Source organism: Lolium perenne, chromosome 4, assembly GCF_019359855.2.
Source record: "Lolium perenne isolate Kyuss_39 chromosome 4, Kyuss_2.0, whole genome shotgun sequence".
Lineage (NCBI taxonomy): Eukaryota > Viridiplantae > Streptophyta > Magnoliopsida > Poales > Poaceae > Lolium > Lolium perenne.
This window is the reverse complement of record NC_067247.2, coordinates 358,723,775-358,744,881: the sequence shown is the minus strand read 5'-3', so window position 1 is coordinate 358,744,881 and position 21,107 is coordinate 358,723,775. Positions and strand designations below refer to the sequence as shown.

The 21,107-nt window shown below is 43.8% G+C and overlaps 2 protein-coding genes and 1 long non-coding RNA gene across 4 annotated transcripts; all 3 read left to right on the top strand.

Annotated features, from left to right (window-relative positions):
- Positions 1–4,074: 4,074 nt before the first annotated feature.
- Positions 4,075–7,456, top strand: LOC127296842 (uncharacterized). Its single transcript, XR_007848739.1, has 2 exons — positions 4,075–4,716; positions 6,912–7,456. It is a non-coding gene; the product is annotated as an uncharacterized lncRNA (long non-coding RNA).
- A 537-nt stretch (positions 7,457–7,993) lies between these two features.
- On the top strand, positions 7,994–12,326 carry LOC127296843 (glutathione reductase, chloroplastic). 2 transcript variants are annotated; one of them, XM_051327064.2, is made up of 11 exons: positions 7,994–8,432; positions 8,986–9,211; positions 9,316–9,594; positions 9,674–9,850; positions 9,955–10,008; positions 10,096–10,244; positions 10,665–10,728; positions 10,807–10,977; positions 11,060–11,197; positions 11,349–11,413; positions 12,027–12,326. In XM_051327064.2, the coding sequence occupies exons 1-10, from the start codon at positions 8,080–8,082 to the stop codon at positions 11,382–11,384; spliced, it is 1,647 nt and encodes a 548-aa protein (XP_051183024.1). In that variant the 5' UTR covers positions 7,994–8,079; the 3' UTR covers positions 11,385–11,413; positions 12,027–12,326. The 2 variants fall into 2 exon arrangements, with proteins under 2 accessions (XP_051183024.1, XP_051183023.1); XM_051327063.2 differs by having other exon boundaries at positions 7,995–8,432; positions 12,039–12,326.
- A 4,190-nt stretch (positions 12,327–16,516) lies between these two features.
- LOC127296844 (exocyst complex component SEC15A-like) lies at positions 16,517–19,351 on the top strand. The gene is made up of 2 exons (XM_051327065.1): positions 16,517–18,892; positions 19,059–19,351. Exon 1 carries the CDS (start codon positions 16,518–16,520, stop codon positions 18,888–18,890), a length of 2,373 nt encoding a protein of 790 aa, XP_051183025.1. The 5' UTR covers position 16,517; the 3' UTR covers positions 18,891–18,892; positions 19,059–19,351.
- Positions 19,352–21,107: the final 1,756 nt, after the last annotated feature.

The following is a 21,107-nucleotide window of genomic DNA, read 5'->3' as shown; positions in this document are numbered from 1 at the left end:
CAACAACCAAGAAACATGGTACAAAGCATGCAAGGGGTTTGAGCTCTCTCCGAACGATGCGACAAAGTGATGCATTCGAGAGCCCTCTTGATAGAGCGGACAACTATCCTACAAGAACAAACCTTGACCTTGCGCATACACTCGAACCTACAAGTTTCGTCTTGATCATTCCTTCTTTAACGCACACACCACCGTCTTCATCCACCTTCTACATTTCACTCCACCGTCTTCATTCTTCATCCTCTTGATGTATTGAAGATGAACATGATATCTCACTCCGTCTTCTTCTTCTTCTTCTTCTTCTTCTTCAAGACATACTTGTCACTTGATCTTCATCATCATCATCATCATCTTCTTCTTCTTCTTCTTCTTGCAACCTTGAGACCAACATATGGCTCAAGCATTGCCTATGGATAAAACCTATAAGAGAAAATCAACGCAACCATTAGTCCATAGGGATTACCATCAATTACCAAAACACACACATGGAGGCTCCATATGTTCTTTCACCTAGGTTGTTCCTAGATGTGTCATGCCATTTAGGTTTAATACCGTGGTGCCTTTATTTGTGAGTGTGCACATGAATTAAGCTCTAATGGTGCTAGTAGTGTTGGTGTTGCTTCCCATAAACAGAGGCATGATTTCCATGCTCTACTGGTACTGTGATAGCTGTTGATCCACTGGATCAATTCCTAGCACTATTCTCTACATATTCGATCTATTCCCAAAGATGTAGTGTTAAACCTTTCCGTACTAAGCACTTCTTCTTCCTTGATGCTAAAGAAGAACACCTTGCTCCTACAACTATTATCTACCTATTAGATCTATTCCTAAAGTCATTTTGCGAGGACACTTAGGTGGGAGAAACGTCTCTTGCTAGTCAGTATTCCTTGCTCCATAACATAGTAGAACGGAAAAATATTTCTATCCAACCCGTTTTATGCCAGGCATATGTAACCATTAGGTTCAGAAGGATACTATCAAAAACAAATGGGGATCATGATTGCATTTGTTGCAACGTTTAATTATGGTAAATATATCAGAAGAACATGATAGTTTTGTTTAGAAGCTAAACTACATCAGGAGTCTTCTCGATGAAATTGATGTAGGATTATTTAATGAATAGACATACCCGATTCCCCACTAGAAACTTATGGAAGCTAAAACTCCCATTAAATATTAAAATCTTCATGTGGTTCCTTAACAGAAAGGTTTTACTCACAAAGTATAATTTATGAAGAGAAAATGGCATGGGTGTAATAAGTGTTTTTTTTACACTCGAGTGAGACAATTGAAAATTTCTTTCTCGCATGCCCATTTGGAAAAATAATATCGTGGATTATATTTTTTTCCTACAACATTCCACCACCTGCCAATATCAAAAGTATGTTTTAGAACTGGTTAAATGGAATTGATAAGAAAATTAAAACTAGAATAGGCACTTTATGTTGGCTAATATGGAATTGTAGGAATAATATTTCTTGTAATCAAAGCTACAATTTCAATTTTCTGTAGGTTATCCATACTTCTATGCATTGGATGCAATTATGGTCCTTGCTTGTAGAGCACCAATGGGAGTTTATGGTCACATGATGCAACTTCTCACTCAGGATATCTACAACCAAAGTGGCTAGCGGCATACTAGTAGATCGAGAGATCTCTGCCCGATATACGCTGAGATGTAATAACAAGATACATTTGGACTTTGTAATAAAAGTGGTAGTGTGCATCAATTGATGCAGGACCAAAGATATCTCCATTTTGGAAAAAAATCCCACTAAAAAGTCTGAGCAATGCGAAGCAGTAGATGTATTGCAGAGCTCTCCATGTGGTGATATACATAGTCAAGTTTACCATTTCCGTTGGACTTAAACTTATTATGCATAAATAAATAAATATATCTTTAGTTTCACGTTTGGAAATATATGCATGTTTTAGCTGTTCAGGTTGGTGTTCACTTTCGTCGCTGCTGTCGAAGCATCACACACTTCACAATGGTTGGAAAGTATCACTCTCGGAGAAGCAACTGGCATATTGTGACCTTTACGATGATACATGCATCGACGGATAAGTAGACAATCATAGACAACAACAGAGTCACGGGCGAGGCAGCCTACCCCTACACTAAAGTTAGAGGTTAGTCTCTCCCATAAATGGCATAAATAATTAAAACCTCTGCTAATTTATGAGTTGAAAGGTTTGTTTTAGAAAGCTCTGTTGCGGCACAACTATTAGCCACAAGGAGTATATCTAATTACCTATTAAATGACACTGGTGAGACTCAAAAAGTACCCATATTTGAATGGAGGGGAGGGGGCATTGGCCCCCGGGCATATGGCTTGTTAGGACTTTCTCAGTGGGAAATTTCTTAGCACCTATTCATATGAGCAATTAAAGCATAAGAAGACTACTCAAATGCATTAGCTTTTAGGCCTTTCACAATGAAAGGTTCTTAGTCCTAGGTCATTTGCTGATGTGACACCATATTAAATAACGAAAGAGATGGTTGTTTTATCTTACTATCTATAAAGATTCTCTTTTAGATGTCCTAAAGTTTTTCAGTGGAACATCTATGTCTAGACCGTCTATATTTTTGATTTAGTCACTGTCAAGTGGACCTATTGATCTCAGATGTGGTGAAGACGCGTGCGCGGGGAAGGATTTTGCTTTGGATGATCCTCGCTCCGTCCTCTAGATTTGGAGGATGAGTAGAGGAAATGAATGGTCCTCTATATTTAGATGACCGTTTAGATGAGCCACTGAAAGTGTTTTTTCAGCTCATGGTCATCTATACACATTTAGATGATCATATAGAGGAGCCACTAGAGATGCTCTTAGGACTTTCTCAATGGAAAATTTCTTAGCACCTATTCATATGAGCAATTAAAGCATAATAATACTACTCAAATGCATTATCTTTTAGGCCTTTCACAATGAAAGGTTCTTAGTCCTAGGTCATTTGCTGATGTGACACCATATTAAATAACGAAAGAGATGGTTGTTTTATCTTACTATCTAAAGATACAACTCTTGAACAAAATTATAGGCAAAAAGTAGTGCTAGTCCAATCACATGCATGCAAAAGCTAAAATCATTAAATTGAGATACAACACTAAAAATAATTAATGCATTGCAGAGAATGTTTCTTGACATGCATAACTATCCAGAATAACGTGCTAAAAAACAATGCATTGTTTCTTAGAAGTGTCGCATTTAATGATTTAGCTGCATGCATGTGTGTGATTGGACTAGCCAATTGTTTTGCCAATGATCCGACACAAGAGTTCTATCTTAGCTAAAATACAACAATCATCTCTTTGTCCCTCAAATCACATGCCACATCAGTAAACTACCTAGCATATAACGCTAACACACATCCATTGGGAAAGGCAATACTAGCGTGATAAGGTGCCTCACGGGGGGCTAGGTGCCTTCTCGTATACCCCCCTTCCCAGTATATTATGTTCTCTTCAATGTGTTTATTGTATTTTGTGTTTCCGCACCTATATTGTGTTCTCTTCATTGTATTCATCATTTATCGTAGCATGTCCTTGGCTCGGCCATGTCTATTGCGCCTCTACTACCTCACCCTGTCTTCTAAAATTGGAGGCTTCTCAGCAAATGTTGCAGCTGCGATATTCTTCGACTGCAATATTCTTGCACCATGTTTTTTCTAAAGCATCGTATGAGTACTATCCACGGGAGGCAAATTGCAGCGCATGAGCCCAAAATTTTCTTTTCAATCTATAAGCTCATGTACTTGGGATGAACACTATCCACACGGGAGGCAAATTCGGTAGCGCATGAGCTAGCAAAATTTTCTTTTCGGTCTATAAGCTCATGTAGTTGGGATGATGATCCCTCTAGCTTTATTTTACCTTTGCTGATAAACGGTGTAAGTGTGTTTGATTAACGATAAAGATAGCCTAATGGCATTCAAAAAAAAAATAAAAATAGAATGAGAGTAAATGAAAGAAAATGCTTGGTGCAGCTAGGACTGACTCCAGTCGGCAGGGAAGAAGAGAAGGAAGGCATGATTACGGGCTTGGTTCTCCTCACGATCACATCACTCAAACCTGTTGGATGCGATGATGAATGCTCTGGCACATCCCACGTCAAGCTGACCTGCGTTGCTTCTCGTCGTCACCATCCCCACAAATCACTCCCGACCCATCCATCCATCCCGCTCTGGCTCTGCTTCCACAAAGGACACGCACGGCCAGAGAGAGTGGCAGAGCCGCAGAGGTGGAGTAACACCGACGCGTGCGTGGGTCGCCGGCGAGGGACGTCGGCGCCATGAAATTCCCCTCCTGCCCTTCTCCAGCTGGCAGCGCGCCTCGTCTCGTCGCGTTGCGGAAGGGCAGGAGCGTAAAATCGCGGCGCCGCGCTCGCGCGGGAAATCCGGAGGTGTGGTGGTAGAAGTACTGCGCTCCAGGGTGTCGCCCGCCCGCCCGTCCTCCCTCCATCAAAACGTTTCGATTCTGTGCTGCCATTGACGCCCTTCCTCCATTCCGCCGCGTGCGGGGGGTTAGGGTTTCGAGGGAGAGGGACGGCGGCGCTGCTGTCCGACCAGAAGCTGCCGCTCGCTCGCTCGCGCGCGCGCGCGTGTGGCGCAGCCCGATTTGAGATCCAAGCGCGCGCGCCTCGCCGTAGAGCCCTCCGGCGGGGGCTCGTGCTCCTGCTCGTGCTCGCGGGATGCCGTCGGTTCCGACCGAGGTACGTGAATACCCTCGAACTCTCGACTTGTTTCGTGGTGCGGTGGTTTTGGGCCTAGTTTGTGATGAACTTTCGAGGGGAATGTGCGGTGATGCCGGATGAGGATCTTCCATTTCTGGAATTTCAAAGGGGCCGCTGCCGTATTGGTGTAAGAGAATGCCGGTGTTCTGACGGTATTCTGGTGATATTAGGCGACTCGAGATCGTTCGTAGCTGCGCTTTATTTTGTGGGAATCCTTGTCTTCGTATTGTCTCCCGACTCCCGAGTGTCCTGACAACAGAGTTGCCGCAGCTAGTACTACTTTGTACGAACTGTGAGCGATGGATTATAAACTATAAAGTCAAATGCCAGCTGTTGTACACTTGTAGTTGTCGAGTGGTATTAGCAATCGATTCCCTGTAGATTACTTTCGAAGTCTTCAATCTGTAACGCACTGGCACAAGTGTAGTTTGCGAACGACTTTCGAGTTGAATGTGTGTTGATGCTGGAGATTTTAGGATCTTCCATTCCTGGAATTTCAGAGGGGCCGCTGCCCTATTGGTATAAGAGAATGTTGGTGCTCTGTTGATATTTTGGTGATGAACTGATACGAGATCGTTTGTAGATGGATTTGGGGGATATCCGCATCTCTATCTTGACTCCTGACGGACTTGCTGCTGCAGCTAGTACTTGGTAGTTAACCGTGAGCTCTACTGTCTTTGGGTTACAAAATCGAATGCTAGTTGCTGATTGGTATGGTGAGTGATTGATTTCCTTGGTCCAACTTGGGGATGTTCAATCTGTAGTGTGCTTCTAGGGGGGTGGTGTGGATGTGTTTTTGTTGCAGAACAAAATTGGAAGTTGCCCTGTTAATCAGGCAAAACTAAGCATGTAAAATGCTCGCAGTTTTTGTGAGTAAATATGTGTCATATTAGCAGGGCTTGCATCTTTCTGTGCTGACCTTTCACAGCTTTATAGAAATTCTCTAGGATGTGTGCCTCAGTGCTTATGTTGTACTACTGAACTAATGAGGCAGAATTCTACTGCTGGTTTAATTAGCCTTACTCTGAACATTCCTGTATTTTTTTTATGAATCTAAAGGATCTAGAGCACATTGCAACGTCATCTCAGCTTAGGTTCACCCTCACATGTGTAGTTAGCTGTATCAGGGAAGTGATTTACATCATTGCTTCTTGTGGTTGGGCAAGCTACCAATAAGTACATATCTTGCATATTGTCCTTATGTCCTATGTGAGATTATGTAGAATTATATGGCGTTCGGTACAGTTGCCTCTGATAGTTTGCTGCAGTTTGCAGTTTAAATTAGCACCAACTTAGGATGCGATTGAATATGCAACTGTGAAAGTACAAACAGTTTCCCTTTTTGCAATGGTGAACATTGTGAATGCTTACAACGAAACATGGGAATTGGCATCTTGACTTGAAGAGACAAAACAATTGCTCTACTAGTTTCCTTTACTTCCGTAGTCATAAATACGGATGGCACATGCGCCAAAATATGTTTGACCTTTTCGCTATTTTATATTTAGGTAACTAATCTTGCACCAAAGTGAGTCCATGTTGTGTGCATCCATCCACTCGACAGTTTCAAACTAGAGCAAGGGATGTGGTAAAAATTAGGCCAGTATCCATGATGGACTGGTCATGGCAATTGTGTATGATGATAGCTCTTACCTTATGAGTGGGGTGTTGAACTTGTTAATATAACGTGTAGTGGCATTGGATCCTTCCAGCCTAGTGATGAAATGATCAAGGTGGACTTAACCAGTTAAGTCTTCAGGCCATTCTTTTATCCTGGACCTTGGCTAAGTTTGATATTGTTAGTTGTTACACTGGCTGTAGAATTTTGCAGCAGCAGCAGCAGAATATTTCTTTTCGGAATTCGCAGAAGAGGTTACTTGAGCTTGCTATGAAACTCCTATGCATGCTGCCCTTTGTACCATACGCTAAGCTAACACGATGCCTTTCAATAGCACGAATAGAAACATGATTGCTTTGACTGTCAGCATAAGTGGCCTCTAAGTTCAGCATACTTTCTTATATCCTTGACTGAATTATCTGTATCTACCTACGCTATTCCTGGAGCTTTCTATTCAAATGTTTTCGCTGATTACGTTTTTGTACTAAGAATTGCTTGCTACAGTCCTTCACCAACACCATTGCGTTAAGGCATATATGCTTTTTTTTTTTTGCAGGGTTGGGCAGTGGAGAATGGAACCAATGCTGCTGCTGATGTCAGGGAAGGGCAACTCAAGCTCATGGAGGAATGTCTTGCCACCACAAGCCCAACCTTTGCACATGCTGCTGTTCTCTCGGGTTTGTCGAACATAACCTGAGGCCTCTCAGGCCAAGCCCCAGCGCAGCGACTCCTCTAAGAGGAAGCATCGTCTGCACGTGCCCATCAACAACTCCTGCAACTGTTCTCCAACAACACCGATGACCTTGTCCGGGTGCTACCCTGTCCTGGATGAGCTATGGTGATACCTACCTACTGAAGTAACTATATAGCCATCACTAATATTTCTTCCTTAGTTTTCCCTTGATCTTGTTTACTAGGATGTCATTTGTTGTGCCCTATTGCCAAGGTGCACTACTGTTGCATGTTATGTTCTATTTTCGTTGCTTGTGAACCAATTTATAAGCTGGGAATTGGTGGATCACCATTCACCATAGTACTTTCGTACCTTCAGATTCTAAGATCATCTGAATTCTGATGAACGAGTGGATGAATGACCAACTATGTGATGCCTTTTTCGATGACGCCCTGAATGCTCATGGTTTTCAGACTTCTTTTGAATTAATAATGAATGAATGACCAACTATATGATGCTGCCTTGCCGCCCATCTCTGTATGCGACTGAATGATCATAGTTTTTGTTAAATTGTTTGTGTACTGAAATCTTGCTGATGGTGCGCCTGCAACTAATGGACGTTTTCTGCTGTTGAGTTGTGTTGCTGTCAAATGAAGTTATGTACTACTGGTCTACTGTTGTTTGCTGCAGTAATGGGATTGCTAATTACCATTTACCATTTGCTGTGAACTTAAGAACTTGTTGAAAGTGCATCTGCAGACAGCAGGTGGAGCTGTTACAGTTTGTTGTTTCTTTCTGAATGAACGAGGGTCAGCTGGCCGTCCCCAGAATACGCCTTCAGATCAAGCAGATTCATTTACGTAAACTAAGGAGTACGCCTTTAATAACAGGATGTATTGTTAGTGGCAAATACGCCTTCGAAATAGAGCAAGACGAATCAAAACAGTCTTGTCCTCCGCAGTCCACATATCATCCATCGTCTCTCCTCTCCTCTCCCCATTCTCTCGGAAGCCAAGCGGCGGCAGCGCGGCGAGAGCTCGTCGGGAGAGCCATGGCGACAACGGCGGCGCTCCCCTTCTCCTGCTCCACCACCTTCCAGACCCTCACCCGCAACCTCTACCCGCGCCACCCGCTCCTCATCCCCCGCCGCCGCCTCCACCACCTCCGCTCCCTCGCCGCCGTCCCGACCCGTCCCCGCCTCCGCCGCCCCATCTCGGCCTCCGCCGCGCCCAACGGATCCTCCTCCACCTCGGAGTACGACTACGACCTCTTCACCATCGGCGCCGGGAGCGGCGGCGTCAGGGCCTCGCGCTTCGCCTCCACCCTCTTCGGCGCCCGCGCCGCCGTCTGCGAGATGCCCTTCGCCACCATCTCCGCCGACGACCTCGGCGGCGTCGGGGGAACGTAAGTGGACGCTCCTCCTCCTCCCGCGGCCTGTTTATCGGCAGGAAGGTTTAGTTAGGCTCTGCGCGTTGCAGCATACTACCTTACTGTACGCTCAGTTATTACAACTGAGCCCTTGTGCTTAATAACCCTCAACTTCATTATTGAATAACCGGGAAATTGGCTACCATGATATATAGTTGCATAAAAAGGGCTCCGTAGAAATAAAGAATCGTAGCTCTGAAATGTACCCAATAGCCAGAGATATACAGTTTCTGCATTTATGGTTGTTTTTTTAAAATTTTCGTTCAATGTGTCAACTGTGCTGTGTCAACTGTGCTGCCAGGCTATAAATTATGTTCTTGTAATATATTCGTTTGTCAGTTGTGATGTTTCTATGTTCCACACTCCACGCCAATATTTACGATCAAGGACTGTTTAGCACTTGGGAGTTGATCTTAGTTTTGGCCTTCAAAATGTGCATATCCTTGTTTGTTCTCTATGCATATTGTGTTCCTAACTTGCTTTTATGTCAAATTGCATCCTTGAGAACTTATATTTGTCTTTATAACAGATGTGTGCTTCGTGGGTGTGTTCCAAAGAAACTGTTGGTGTATGCTTCCAAATTCTCTCATGAATTTGAAGAGTCTCATGGCTTTGGGTGGACTTACGAGACTGATCCAAAGCATGATTGGAGCACTCTGATAGCCAACAAAAATACAGAGCTCCAACGTCTCGTTGGTATCTACAAAAATATATTAAGCAATGCAGGGGTCGATCTAATTGAAGGCCGTGGAAAGGTTGGGTGATATTTGTAAATCAGGTTAAAATTTGGATAGATGGGTATCTGAAATGAATGCTGTTGGAAGGTGAAGTTACTAATATATTTGTTCACTTGGCACAGGTGGTTGATCCACATACTGTTAGCGTGGATGGCAAGCTGTACACTGCTAAGAACATACTTATAGCCGTTGGTGGTCGGCCATCAATGCCAAATATCCCAGGAATCGAGCATGTTATAGATTCTGATGCTGCACTAGACCTGCCTTCAAAACCTGAGAAAATTGCAATAGTGGGAGGCGGATATATTGCTTTGGAGTTTGCTGGCATTTTCAATGGCTTAAAAAGTGAGGTTCATGTGTTTATTCGGCAACCAAAAGTATTAAGAGGTTTTGATGAGGAGGTGAGCAAATATTAAGAAGTTAACAATAGATGAGGTGGCTTTGCGCTTCTTACTTATTTTGTCAGTTGTGTATTTCCAGGTCAGAGATTTCATTGCTGAACAGATGTCTTTAAGGGGCATCACATTTCATACTGAAGAAAGTCCCCAAGCTATAACCAAATCAAATGATGGTTTGTTATCTCTGAAGACAAACAAAGAAACTGTGGGTGGGTTCTCACACATAATGTTCGCAACAGGTCGTAAACCGAATACGAAGGTTAGAACTATCTGGCCTTTCTGTTTTTGTTGCTTAGTTCTTTGTGTATCTTTACTTTTCTATTCATCCATCGTAGATTCCTAACATAGTTGTTGTTCTTGTAGAACCTTGGACTGGAAGAGGTTGGGGTCAAAATGGACAACAAAGGGGCTATAGTGGTAGGTAAAATAATACACAGACGTTCCTTTGGCTTTTATTGTCAGTATGCCATTTTAAGCTTTTTGTTATAAATTTGTGCTTGCTAGGTTGATGAGTATTCTAGAACCTCAGTGGATTCAATTTGGGCTGTTGGAGATGTTACTGATAGGATCAATCTGACACCAGTTGCGCTGATGGAAGGTGGGGCATTTGCGAAAACTGCATTTGGTGATGAACCTACCAAACCAGATCACAGGTATTTAATCATTTATTATCAAATCACAATCAGGAATTTGTTTGTTAGTCATATCCTACTGATAGTTCACATGACCAAAATTTGATTTAGTATTTATTTCCTTGCTTATCAGCATGAAGTAAGTGCTTTATAATTATAGGATTATTATGGGAGTCTGTATGTCTCATTGGCCAAATGTTCAGGATTAACTTACATGTGTGATCCCCGATATCCAATTCAATACAAACAATTCATAGGGATATTGGGTCATCCAGGGTTCCTTTTCATTTTGTTTGTGCTCATGTTTTTCTGATTCTCCTAGACTGACTTTGAACTGAAGTTCATAATTTAATTTTACTGCTCCTGAGATATTTCTTTTTATTTGAGACTGGATATGATTGTTCTATCGAATGGTCTTTCATTGTGTTCTTCTTTTGACAGTGCTGTACCAGCTGCTGTATTCTCCCAACCACCCATTGGGCAAGTTGGTCTTACTGAGGAGCAGGTGATATTATATGGTGCATCAAAAAGTTCTGAATTTTTTTGCACACAAATGAAGCCGCTCATACGCATATTTGTGCAGGCTATTGAAGAGTATGGAGATGTTGATGTCTACATATCAAACTTCAGACCTCTTAGGGCCACTCTTTCTGGATTACCTGATCGTGTTCTAATGAAGCTTATTGTGTGTTCTACTACGAACAAAGTTGTAGGAGTGCATATGTGTGGTGATGATGCTCCTGAGATAATCCAGGTTTGCATGATTTTCTCTTATTCTTCAGCATTGCTGCTTTATTCCAGATTTATTTGTCATGTTTTGTATAACTTTATGGCAGGGAATTGCAATTGCTGTGAAAGCTGGGCTAACAAAGCAAGATTTCGATGCCACTGTTGGCGTTCATCCAACATCTGCAGAGGAATTTGTCACTATGAGGAGTCCAACTAGAAAAGTCCGAAGAGAAGCTGCAGCTGAGGTATGGGATGCTACCCTTTTACATGCATTCCTGCCTTAGCCTATTTAGGAAGAAACTATATGTTCTGGAGATCAGCTCTTTTCAACTAGAGTTGCATGTGTTATCTATGAGTATGCTGTGCTCAGTTTACACTTTCTCCTGGTTATTTCAGGTAGAATCCAAGGATGAGGTCGTCACTAAGCAGTAGATATTGCCGCTGACAGTTGTAAATAGAAGGTAAGCATCTGCATCCTTTTGACCTGTCATTCTTAGTTGTCCTTTGTTTGTAGCATGTACATTCATCATGGAGCAATGGTGATGGACATTACTGCATTTATCACTGTCAACCGAATTATCAACAATGGTACTCCCATCAGAGTTCAGTGAGCATTGTAGTGATGATAAGGATTCAAGGCCTTTCTGTCTGATTAGTTTGAGACATGTGGCCTTCTCACATTGCACGGACTGTTGTATTCATATACAACAAAACTCGTCCAAACATTGTATTGACCTCATTCTGACAAAACATCATCTTGAGTACTCCCTCTGCCCCATGAAAGATGTTTAGATTTGTCTAAATTTGGATGTATGTAGACAGGAAATTGTGTAGATACATCCAAATTTTGAAAAATCTAAGACAGGTTTCATGGGATGGAGGGAGTAGTTGAGTTCTTCTTTTAAGTTTTTCATTGGTTCCATCTTGTTTGAGTACTTCTCTAATGACATGGACTTTTAATCTACTCTAGCTGTTTGTTAGAAAGGAAATAAATCAGTCAGGGTTGTAACTATTTCTCTGTTATTAGCTTTCCAAAACATACTACAGTTCAGAACCGAGGTAATACTTGTTCAGTTTCTGCTGCAGACATTCTTGAGGACATGGCCTTGCTACCGGCCAAAAACCCGACTGGAAATCTGAGAAATCTGTCACATAGAGCTGCTGAAGATGCACTGTCATAGCGATGACTAGCTATGTCTGTTTTTTTGCCCTCGCGTTTCTGCATTTCTTTCCTTGAGGCTTGAACATGCTGGTAGTTGAGTTATCTTCTTCTCCCGATCTGCTACTCATGTAATAAATGGTACACAGATTTTGGTATCCTAACCTGGATATATTGACAGCGAAATGTAAACCAGAAGAGGGGTTTTCTACTGATCTTGACACTTGAGAGTACATTTGTTTAGAAACTTTTCTTTGTTAACTTAGCGTTCTGGATATGGTATAATCAACTTGAAGCCACCGACGGCCGAATCCTTGGCAGTGGTGCCTTCTCTCTCTTGGCGGTCCATGGCTAGGGCTAGGGTGCTGGAAAAGGGCGAGGTCGCTGGAATGTGCGGCGAGGGAGAGCGTGCGGTGGTTTATACGGTGCCGAGGGAGCGTTGGTGGGCATTAATGCAACCGCTGAAGACGAGCAGCCACATTAATGAGCATGCGCACAAGGTGAAGCAGCCTTTGTTGATGGGCGCGGAAGGTGAGGAGGAAGACGATTTTGCCGATGGTAACAGGGCGGGTTCACAACATGTAGGTGTTTCCCACGCCTTCTTCACGCGTCGTTCCCGCTAACACGTGGCGTGCCGGCGCTCTTGCTAGCCTTTCTTTCTTCTAGGTTCGGTCTGAGAGCATCGGATGGATAGTTGGGTCGCGTCGGCTGAAAATCGATTTTAGGGGGCTGCGGCTGGAGCTGATTTTGGGTGCCGGCACTCCCCAAAGAGGTCTTTGGAGAGGACGAGTGGAGATAATTTTAGTGTCTACAACTATAGATACATTCGTATCTAAACAGCTTATTTTGGAATCGAGGGAGTACAATTTTTAACGTCATGTCGTTTGCTGTTGGTGATCAGTGGTTTAAGCAATCAACCCTGGATGCATGACTTACCTGCAAATGTGCTACTCCGACGGGCGTGCCGTTCTGAAATCGAGCCACATATTTTCTCACTCCAACTGCAATCTGCATCAATAATGCTACACTTAGACTAGTCACAATGAAAAGTATCATACACTAGTATCATGCATAAAATACTATTTTATGATACCGTCCCTACAATGCATAGTATCATAAGATAGTATCATACTTCCATCATATTTAATGTTTTGTAGAATCTCAATATAAATGTGTGTACATGATGTATTTGGCATCAACTTTTCAAGTTTAACGTGCTATGATATTGTATCTACCTATGATACCACTCTCACCTCTCTCTTCATTAATTGTTGTGTCACATCATATTTATACCAACATGTCATGCATGATACTACCTATGATCATTGTGGCTAGTCTTAGGAACACTTTCGTTACGGGCAAATCTTACGGGCTGATCTGGAATCCTGTAAGAGCAACTCCAATAGTATAGCCGGTTGTTGGCTATAAGCAAAATGCCATGTCATCTATAGTCAACATATAGCCAACAAGTACAATAGTTGGCTATAAAATATACTATTTTTTCAATGGATGGCCCACCTTTCATTCACACACCTTGCCTAGGAGTACGTGCTAGAGCTAGCTTTTGCATAAGAGCCCACTTACATTCTCTCTCCTCTTCTTTTTCTTCCAACTAGACACAAATATATTATTTTATTCGTTGTAGCAAGCTGACTAGACCTTATTATACTTTCTCTAAGGGTATCTCCAGCGGCGCGACGTAAACGGATGCTGAGCGACCGTTTGTGTCCGCCGTGACCGGAAATGCGTCTAGCACCACCTCCAACGGGGCGACACAAAGTGACCGGGCCGTCCGCGGAGACGCAAACCTAGCCCAAATATGCGCCAGGTTTGCGTCTCTGCGGACGCTGCTCGGACGCGCAAAGTGTCCGCTCGGTCCTCGCACGGGCCCGCCTGGCAGCGGCACAACTGCTTCGTCTTCCGCGGCATTACTTCCGGGCGGCGCGCTGTAGCTTTTGCAGGGCCGGGTTAATGGCGTGCCTCGGCTTCCGCGAGCGTGCGCAGCTAGTAGGCGTTGCACTGGCAGGCCATTGACCTCGTCAGCGACGAGGACCAGTAGACAACACGTATTAGCACGCCTTTCTGACTTTTTTATGTTTTTTCATGTAAATTATGGCCTATGAATGAAAAAAAAATTATACGTCGTGCCGCTGGAGCCAACCCGACGTAACGGACGCCCGGACGATTTCGACCATTTGGTCCGACGCAAACGGACACGACGCGTCCGTCCGTTTGGACGTTCGAAATGCGTCGCGCCGGTGGAGATGGCCCTAAGTGCGATTCCGTAGTAGAAGCCCGTAGGCGTAGTATTGTTTTTTTTTTTTTTTGAACAGGGTACTGACATTCAGCGGTGGATTTACATTTTACAAGAAGGGCCACAAGACAAGAGGAAAATACAACTAGACCCTTACAATTTGCACAAAGGACCTTGGAGAGAAAAGCTAAAAAGCAATCAGGTCCTGATCCAATTCCACCGCAGCAGAGCTCGATGCAGTCAATCTCAACGGCGCCGGGGACGAAACCACTTGGAACGAGGAGACAGGAGCACACTGCATCCGAGCCAAGGGGCCTCCGAAGTGGCATAGCAGCCAGGAGGTTGATGAAGATCTTCACACGCCGACCGGTGATCGCCGTAGCCGACGCAAGAGGCTGGAGGGGTCGCCAACCGACCATGAAAGACAGCGGCGCAGAAGACGTCGCCGTGATGCACCTCCATAGAGAAGCAGCGTAGCTCCCCCGCGGCATAATTAGCTACCAGCAGCCAGAGGCGTCAAGGCTTCCTCCCCCCTCGCCACCATGACGAGCGAAGGAGCGCACAATCGACCAACGACCGCCGCCGCCGAACCTGCCAAAAAGGACCTTATTAACGGAGATGCCGGCGAGGACCACCTTCCCCGTCATCAGCTCCGACCGATGGAGCTCAACAGGAAGGCAGAGGTCGCCGAGATGCGCCAGATCTGGCCCAGAAGACCTGGGGCTCTACTCCAAACCAGCACAAGGCCAAAAACCAGCAACACGGGAAGACAATCTACTCCTACTATGTACAGGGCTCGGCGCCGTTCCTCTGCCAACTCCGGCCGGCCGCGCCGCCGGGGAGGGCTCGGGATTGGCCCGGTCACTCAGAGGCGACTCTCAAGAAGCTGACGGTGGACGAGAGGAAGAAAGGGGAAAAGCACGGGCCCGCTGCCAGATAGGCGTAGTATTGTTGAATCTGCATTGATGGAAGCCTGAAGCGGTCTGACACGGGAGGCCCACCTAGGCACGCACACTCTTTGCCGTCTGGAGGCTCAAGAACGGCCGGACCCGTTCCACTTCCCGCCCGCACTTGTCGCGTGCGCCGGCGGCCCGAACGGTGTGATTTGAGCGCGGACTAGGCAGGAGCAAACGGGTTCTCTCGACTCCGAACGGAACCCTCCGCCTAGCGCGGCCGCCCCATTGCCGCGGCACCACCGCGCCCAATCCTCAGGCCGCCGCGCATTTTCCGCCTCCAACGCCGCCGCGGGGATCATCGCGTTCAATTCGATTCGACAGCAGTGAGTTCCCCCTCAATTCCCTCGCTTCTCTCATATCTCCTTGTCTGCCATGGACCAACTTAATAGCCTACCGATGTTGGCCATCGATCCGCCCTTGCCGTGGATTGCCGCGGCGGCGGCGGCATTTGGACGGAGGGGGTGAGGAACAGAGAAGGGGAACGGCTACCTGCGATCTATCTAAATTCACTGCCGATTTCGTTTATACAATTATAGGATTGGTGTTGTCATCGCGATCCTTCTGAAATCTTCCGTCTCAATGTTAGAGTTGCAGCAGTAAAGGGAAGAGCATTTCTATCTGTTGGTAGAATGTGGAATTGTCTCAGTGTGCTCGTATTCAGGGCGGCATTTTATACTCCCTCCGTACAGAAATGTATGACGTTTTAGCCATCTTATAGGTTAACTCACTTTTGTTTGTATCAGTCTACTTTTAATATGCAGGTTCACTTCATTTAGTTTGTACTGTATCTACTAGTTTATTTCAAATGTATATAAAACATCTTACGTTAGTGCACGGAGGGAGTATGTACTAGCATTGCCACGGCTGTTTCAGCGACCTAGTAGTTGCTAATTGGCGTTAAACTAAATTCTGAGCTCCACATCTGTGGATAAGATTGAAATAATTTTTTCCTGGCATATCATGCGCATATGCTGATGCTTGTTTAGCAATCGGATTGGCTATTTCTTGTTTTTCGTGGTGTTGTTTTGAGAATCTTCATTGTTTCTATTTTTTATTTTTCTATACTGCATATGTATCAGGAAACGGTTATTATTTTTATAATCATGGGGTTGCTTTGGCTCTGCACTGAAAATTTGTGTAACCTGCTCTTTTTACGATCACTGAAAGTGTATATCTGTTCTTCTTACAGTTAAATCATGGCTGCTCAGCCAAAGAAGCGAACGCCTGTCATGGAAATCAGCGATGGAGGTCTCGGCCTCGGCCTTGCTGCATTCATTGCGAACGGCGAGGATTTGGGTCCCATGATCCGGCAAGGATTCGACTGCGGCAAACCTGAAGCCCTCATGCAGAGCCTCAGGGGTATTGTGAAGAAGAAAGAAGTTGAGATTGAAGAGCTATGCAGGCTTCACTACGAGGATTTCATCCTCGCCGTCGACGAGTTACGTGGTGTGATGGTCGACGCCGAGGAGCTGAAGAGCATGTTATCCGCCGAGAACTCGCACCTCCAGGAAGTATCGACTGCCGTGCTGCTGAAGCTTGATGAGCTTCTTGAGGCATGTTCAATCAAGAAGAACGTAGGAGATGCCTTGAAAATACTCAAGATATGTGTGAAAGTCATTAGCCTGTGCATGGCATGCAACAATTACATCGCAGAGGCCAAGTTTCGTCCAGCGCTCAAGACTTTGAGCCTGATTGAGAAGAGCTACCTGCAAAATATCCCCGTGAAGCTTCTTAAAATGGTTGTCGGGAGACAGATACCGCTGATAAAGCTGCACATTGAGAAGAAAGCTTGTGGCGAGTTCAATGATTGGCTTGTTCATATCAGAAGAATGGCTAAGCAGATCGGGCAGGTCTCCATAAGTCATGCCTCTTTGGCTCGCCAAAAGGATGAGGAAATACGTGCTCGGCAGAGAGAAGCTGAAGAGAATAGCCACGCTGGACCAGATGAACATAAGTATACCTTGGATTTGGAGAATACAGATGAGGAAACGGCACTTGATTTTGATCTCACGCCAGTGTATCGAGCGCATCACATTCACATGTGCCTTGGTATTGGAGAGAAGTTCAGAGATTATTACTACAAGAACAGGCTCATGCAACTCAACCTGGATATGCAAATTTCCACTTCACAGCCCTTCCTTGAGTCTCATCAACCTTTTCTTGCACAGGTAGCTGGGTTTTTTATTGTTGAAGAACGTGTCCTTCGAACCGCAGATAAAATACTGACGCAGAGCCAAGTTGAAGCAACATGGGAGACTGCCGTTGCTAAGATCACATCTATATGTGAGAATCAGTTTTCTCGCATGGGTACTGCCAGCCACCTCCTCCTCGTAAAAGATTATATCACTCTTCTAGCCGCAGTTCTGATGAAATATGGCTATCAAACCAGGCCATTGATTGATATTCTCGATAAAAGCAGGGATAAATACCACCAACTGCTTCTGACTGAGTGCCGGAAACAGGTAGATGACGTCCTTGCTAATGACTCATATGAGCAGATGCTTATAAAAAAGGAATACGAGTACAACATGAATGTCACAGCATTTCATCTGGGGCCAAGTGATGTACTCCCGGATTTTCCATATTTGGCGCCATTCTCCGCTTCTGTTCCAGATGTTTGTCGTATTGTTCGGTCCTTCATTGAGGATTCTGTCAGCTACTTGTCCTATGGTGGTGACATGAACCTCTATGACGTGGTAAAACGTTACCTAGACAGGCTGCTCATTGAGGTATTGAACAACTGTCTTCTGAACAGGATGTATGCTCGCTCATTGGCCATGTCACAGATGATGCAACTCGCAGGAAATATTTCTGTTCTCGAGCAGGCTTGTGATCTGTACCTCTTGTACTCTGCTCAACAGTGTGGCATTCCCAAGCGCGTTGCTGAGAGGTCTCGTTCTAGTTTGACTGCTCGAGCTGTCCTGAAAGCCTCCCAGAATGCAGCATATAATGCTTTAATAAACATGGCTAATTCCAAGATCGATGAGTTTATGGTGCTCTTGGACGATGTCAACTGGATAGTGGAGGAAAGCCCGGACAATGCAAATGACTATATGAACGAAGTTCTTATTTATCTTGAAACACTTGTATCCACAGCTCAGGAGATTTTACCACAAGAAGCTCTTTACAAGGTTGTTTCTGGTGCAATGAGCCACATCTCGGACTCTATAATGGCAACACTTCTTAGCGACGGTGTGAAAAGGTTCACTGCGAGTTCAGTTTCAGGCCTGGACATGGACTTGAATTTGTTGGAGGCATTTGCAGATGAAAAATTTCACATCACCGGGTTGGCAGATTTGGGAAAGGAAACAACATTTAGAGACCGTTTGGTTGAGATAAGGCAGCTCGTCAATCTTCTGCTCAGCAGCCAACCTGAGAATTTCATGAATCCGGTGATAAGGGGGAAGAACTATGGATCGCTGGACTTCAAAAAGGTTGCCATTGTTTGTGACAAGTTCAAGGACTCAGCAGATGGGCTGTTTGGAAGCCTTTCCAACCGCAACACTAAGCAGACTGCTCGCAAGAGGTCCTTGGATGTTTTGAAGCGAAGGCTTAAGGATTTTGGCTAAAGGTTAGTCATGCTCCAATTTCAAACAAATCTCTCAATACGATGCTGCAACATTCCTGTCAGTTGTCCACCTTGCAAATTTCATTTTTAGTTATTTTTTTGTTTGTTTATTCCTGATCTCTCACCTCACTTTCTAATGTCTATTAGATACGTCTATTGGTCTGTCTAGGTCATGTTTTGGCTGTTGTGAGTAATAGCAATACCCTCAAATAATTATAGTCCTTTATCTGGCTATCCTAAGATACAGTCACACAAATGCTAATACCTTTATATGGTCATTAGTATGTTGGCAAATGAAGAAGCAGAGTTTCGAGAATATTCTTGTATTATTATTCAGAGGGCATAGTTTCAATCCAGCTCTATAGATATGCAGTATTTCCATGTGCAAAAGTAGCATGTTTATGTATTAAGTGACCTGTCCATGAGTCATCCCTTTTCTCAGAAATGATGTTTCTGTTTTAAGACTTATCGGGTTTGGTAGAATAGGAGAATATTGCAAGATCCTGCTCCAACTTGTGGTTGGCAATCGGAATGGACTTGCAGGAACCATTTCTCTCTACATGCTCGGAACATAATGTTGTTAGGTTGTTCAGTCAGCTGTACCGTTTTTATTTAATCAAAAGTCAGTTCTTGTGCCGTCATATTGTTGGGCTTAAATAAGAGAGGCGCTGAGCTAAACCCCAAGCCCCCCATATGGAATTTTGGATCCATAAAGGATATGTTAACCAAAACAAATATCTACTCAGTTTATAATATTTATGGAATCTGTACAGCTTCCTAAGTTTGAATAGGTCTATTTGGGTTTTGTCCCCCTGCTTGGACTAGCTCCTAGCTTGACCATACGTTCCCCTGACATGGTCAGTCCCAAACCTAAAAAAAATCCAGAGGTCAATTTAGAGGACCAAACTATTATGCATGTTGCATATTATTATGCAACTTTGATTAGGCTGGCTAACACCAAACTACTAATCTTATAAGTACAGTTAGTTCCTTCTGCAGTGCTAGCTGGAGCTGAAGACCACCCCAAATTGCTTAAAAGAAAGTAGTTAATTAACCTGTAGGTCAACCAGTGCAGAAAGAATTCCCAGCACGCGTGTGACTCTGCTGCCATTTTTCAGTTAATTGTAAGGTGGGTTTGTTCTGACTAGGTATGATTGTTGAGCAGGTCCGTTACTCGCAGCTCGATCTGCACTGCACGACTGCACGTACTTGCAGAATTTTTTTCAAGGTCATCTCTTTGACATCGCGTTAGTGGTAGCATGCTAGAGAGTAGAATATATACTAATATTCAAGTCACCGCTAAAGCATGTCTGAATTCCTCGGACAGCGTGAAGAGTCTTGTTGAACCGAGTGCCATGAGCTTTCCATTCCAAACTTATGTTCTCTTATTCAAGCCATTCGTAAGCGGTCAAGCTATACTACACCCAGGCTAGCTACGGACTGTGCATCCGGGCAGAGACCTGAAACTTTTTTTTCTTCAGAATACATTCTTTTTCTCATAGTAGCACTAGACACGCAGTTAACTATATCAGCTTGGGATTCGGAAATTCAATTCGGCTCCCGGGTGCGTATGCACCCTCTACCAAAAAATCATATTTTGAAATGTCGAAAAATTTTAACAAATTTTTTTTACATGTACATCTTCATAATATATGTTCGCTCGTCAAGTTTCACAAAAAAACTAATATTTTTTGTGGTCTATATAAAAAAGAGAAAACTTATCTTGTGAAAAGCATTATTTTTAGCACTGAATTTTGTCTTTCTTACACACGTCACATGATAAGTCGATTTTTCATGAAACAACTTTGTAAGCGTGTAGCACGAGAAGATTTACATGCGAATTTTTAGTTTCGATTTTTTTGAAATTTAAAATATGTGTAAGATGCATTTCAAAATAGAGGGTGCATATGCTCCCATGTTCCAAAACACCACTCTTGTCATTTCTAACAAATTAATATCCTACGGGCGATAAGAGATCAATCAGTCTGAACAGTTTGACTTGGCACGGGACCCTAATTTTGTCTCGGTTACATACGTGTTCAAATCATGTGTTACATTATAAAAGTTCAGTTTAGCAATTAGTTGATATAATTATAAACAATTTTAAAAATATAGACAGCAGTTATTTGCAGTCATGGAATTCACAAAGCTGCAACAACTTACGTAATTACTTTGTCGTCACCAAATTTTTTTTTTGAGCTCTCGTCAGCAATTTTTG

Bases quoted from the DNA above. Each gene is read 5' to 3' on its own strand.
- LOC127296843 (XM_051327064.2), top strand. From the start codon at position 8,080: ATGGCGACAACGGCGGCGCTCCCCTTCTCCTGCTCCACCACCTTCCAG. The intron at 8,433-8,985 runs GTAAGTGGACGC...TCTTTATAACAG, and splicing joins CTCGGCGGCGTCGGGGGAAC to ATGTGTGCTTCGTGGGTGTG. The intron at 9,595-9,673 runs GTGAGCAAATAT...GTGTATTTCCAG, and splicing joins TAAGAGGTTTTGATGAGGAG to GTCAGAGATTTCATTGCTGA.
- LOC127296844 (XM_051327065.1), top strand. From the start codon at position 16,518: ATGGCTGCTCAGCCAAAGAAGCGAACGCCTGTCATGGAAATCAGCGAT.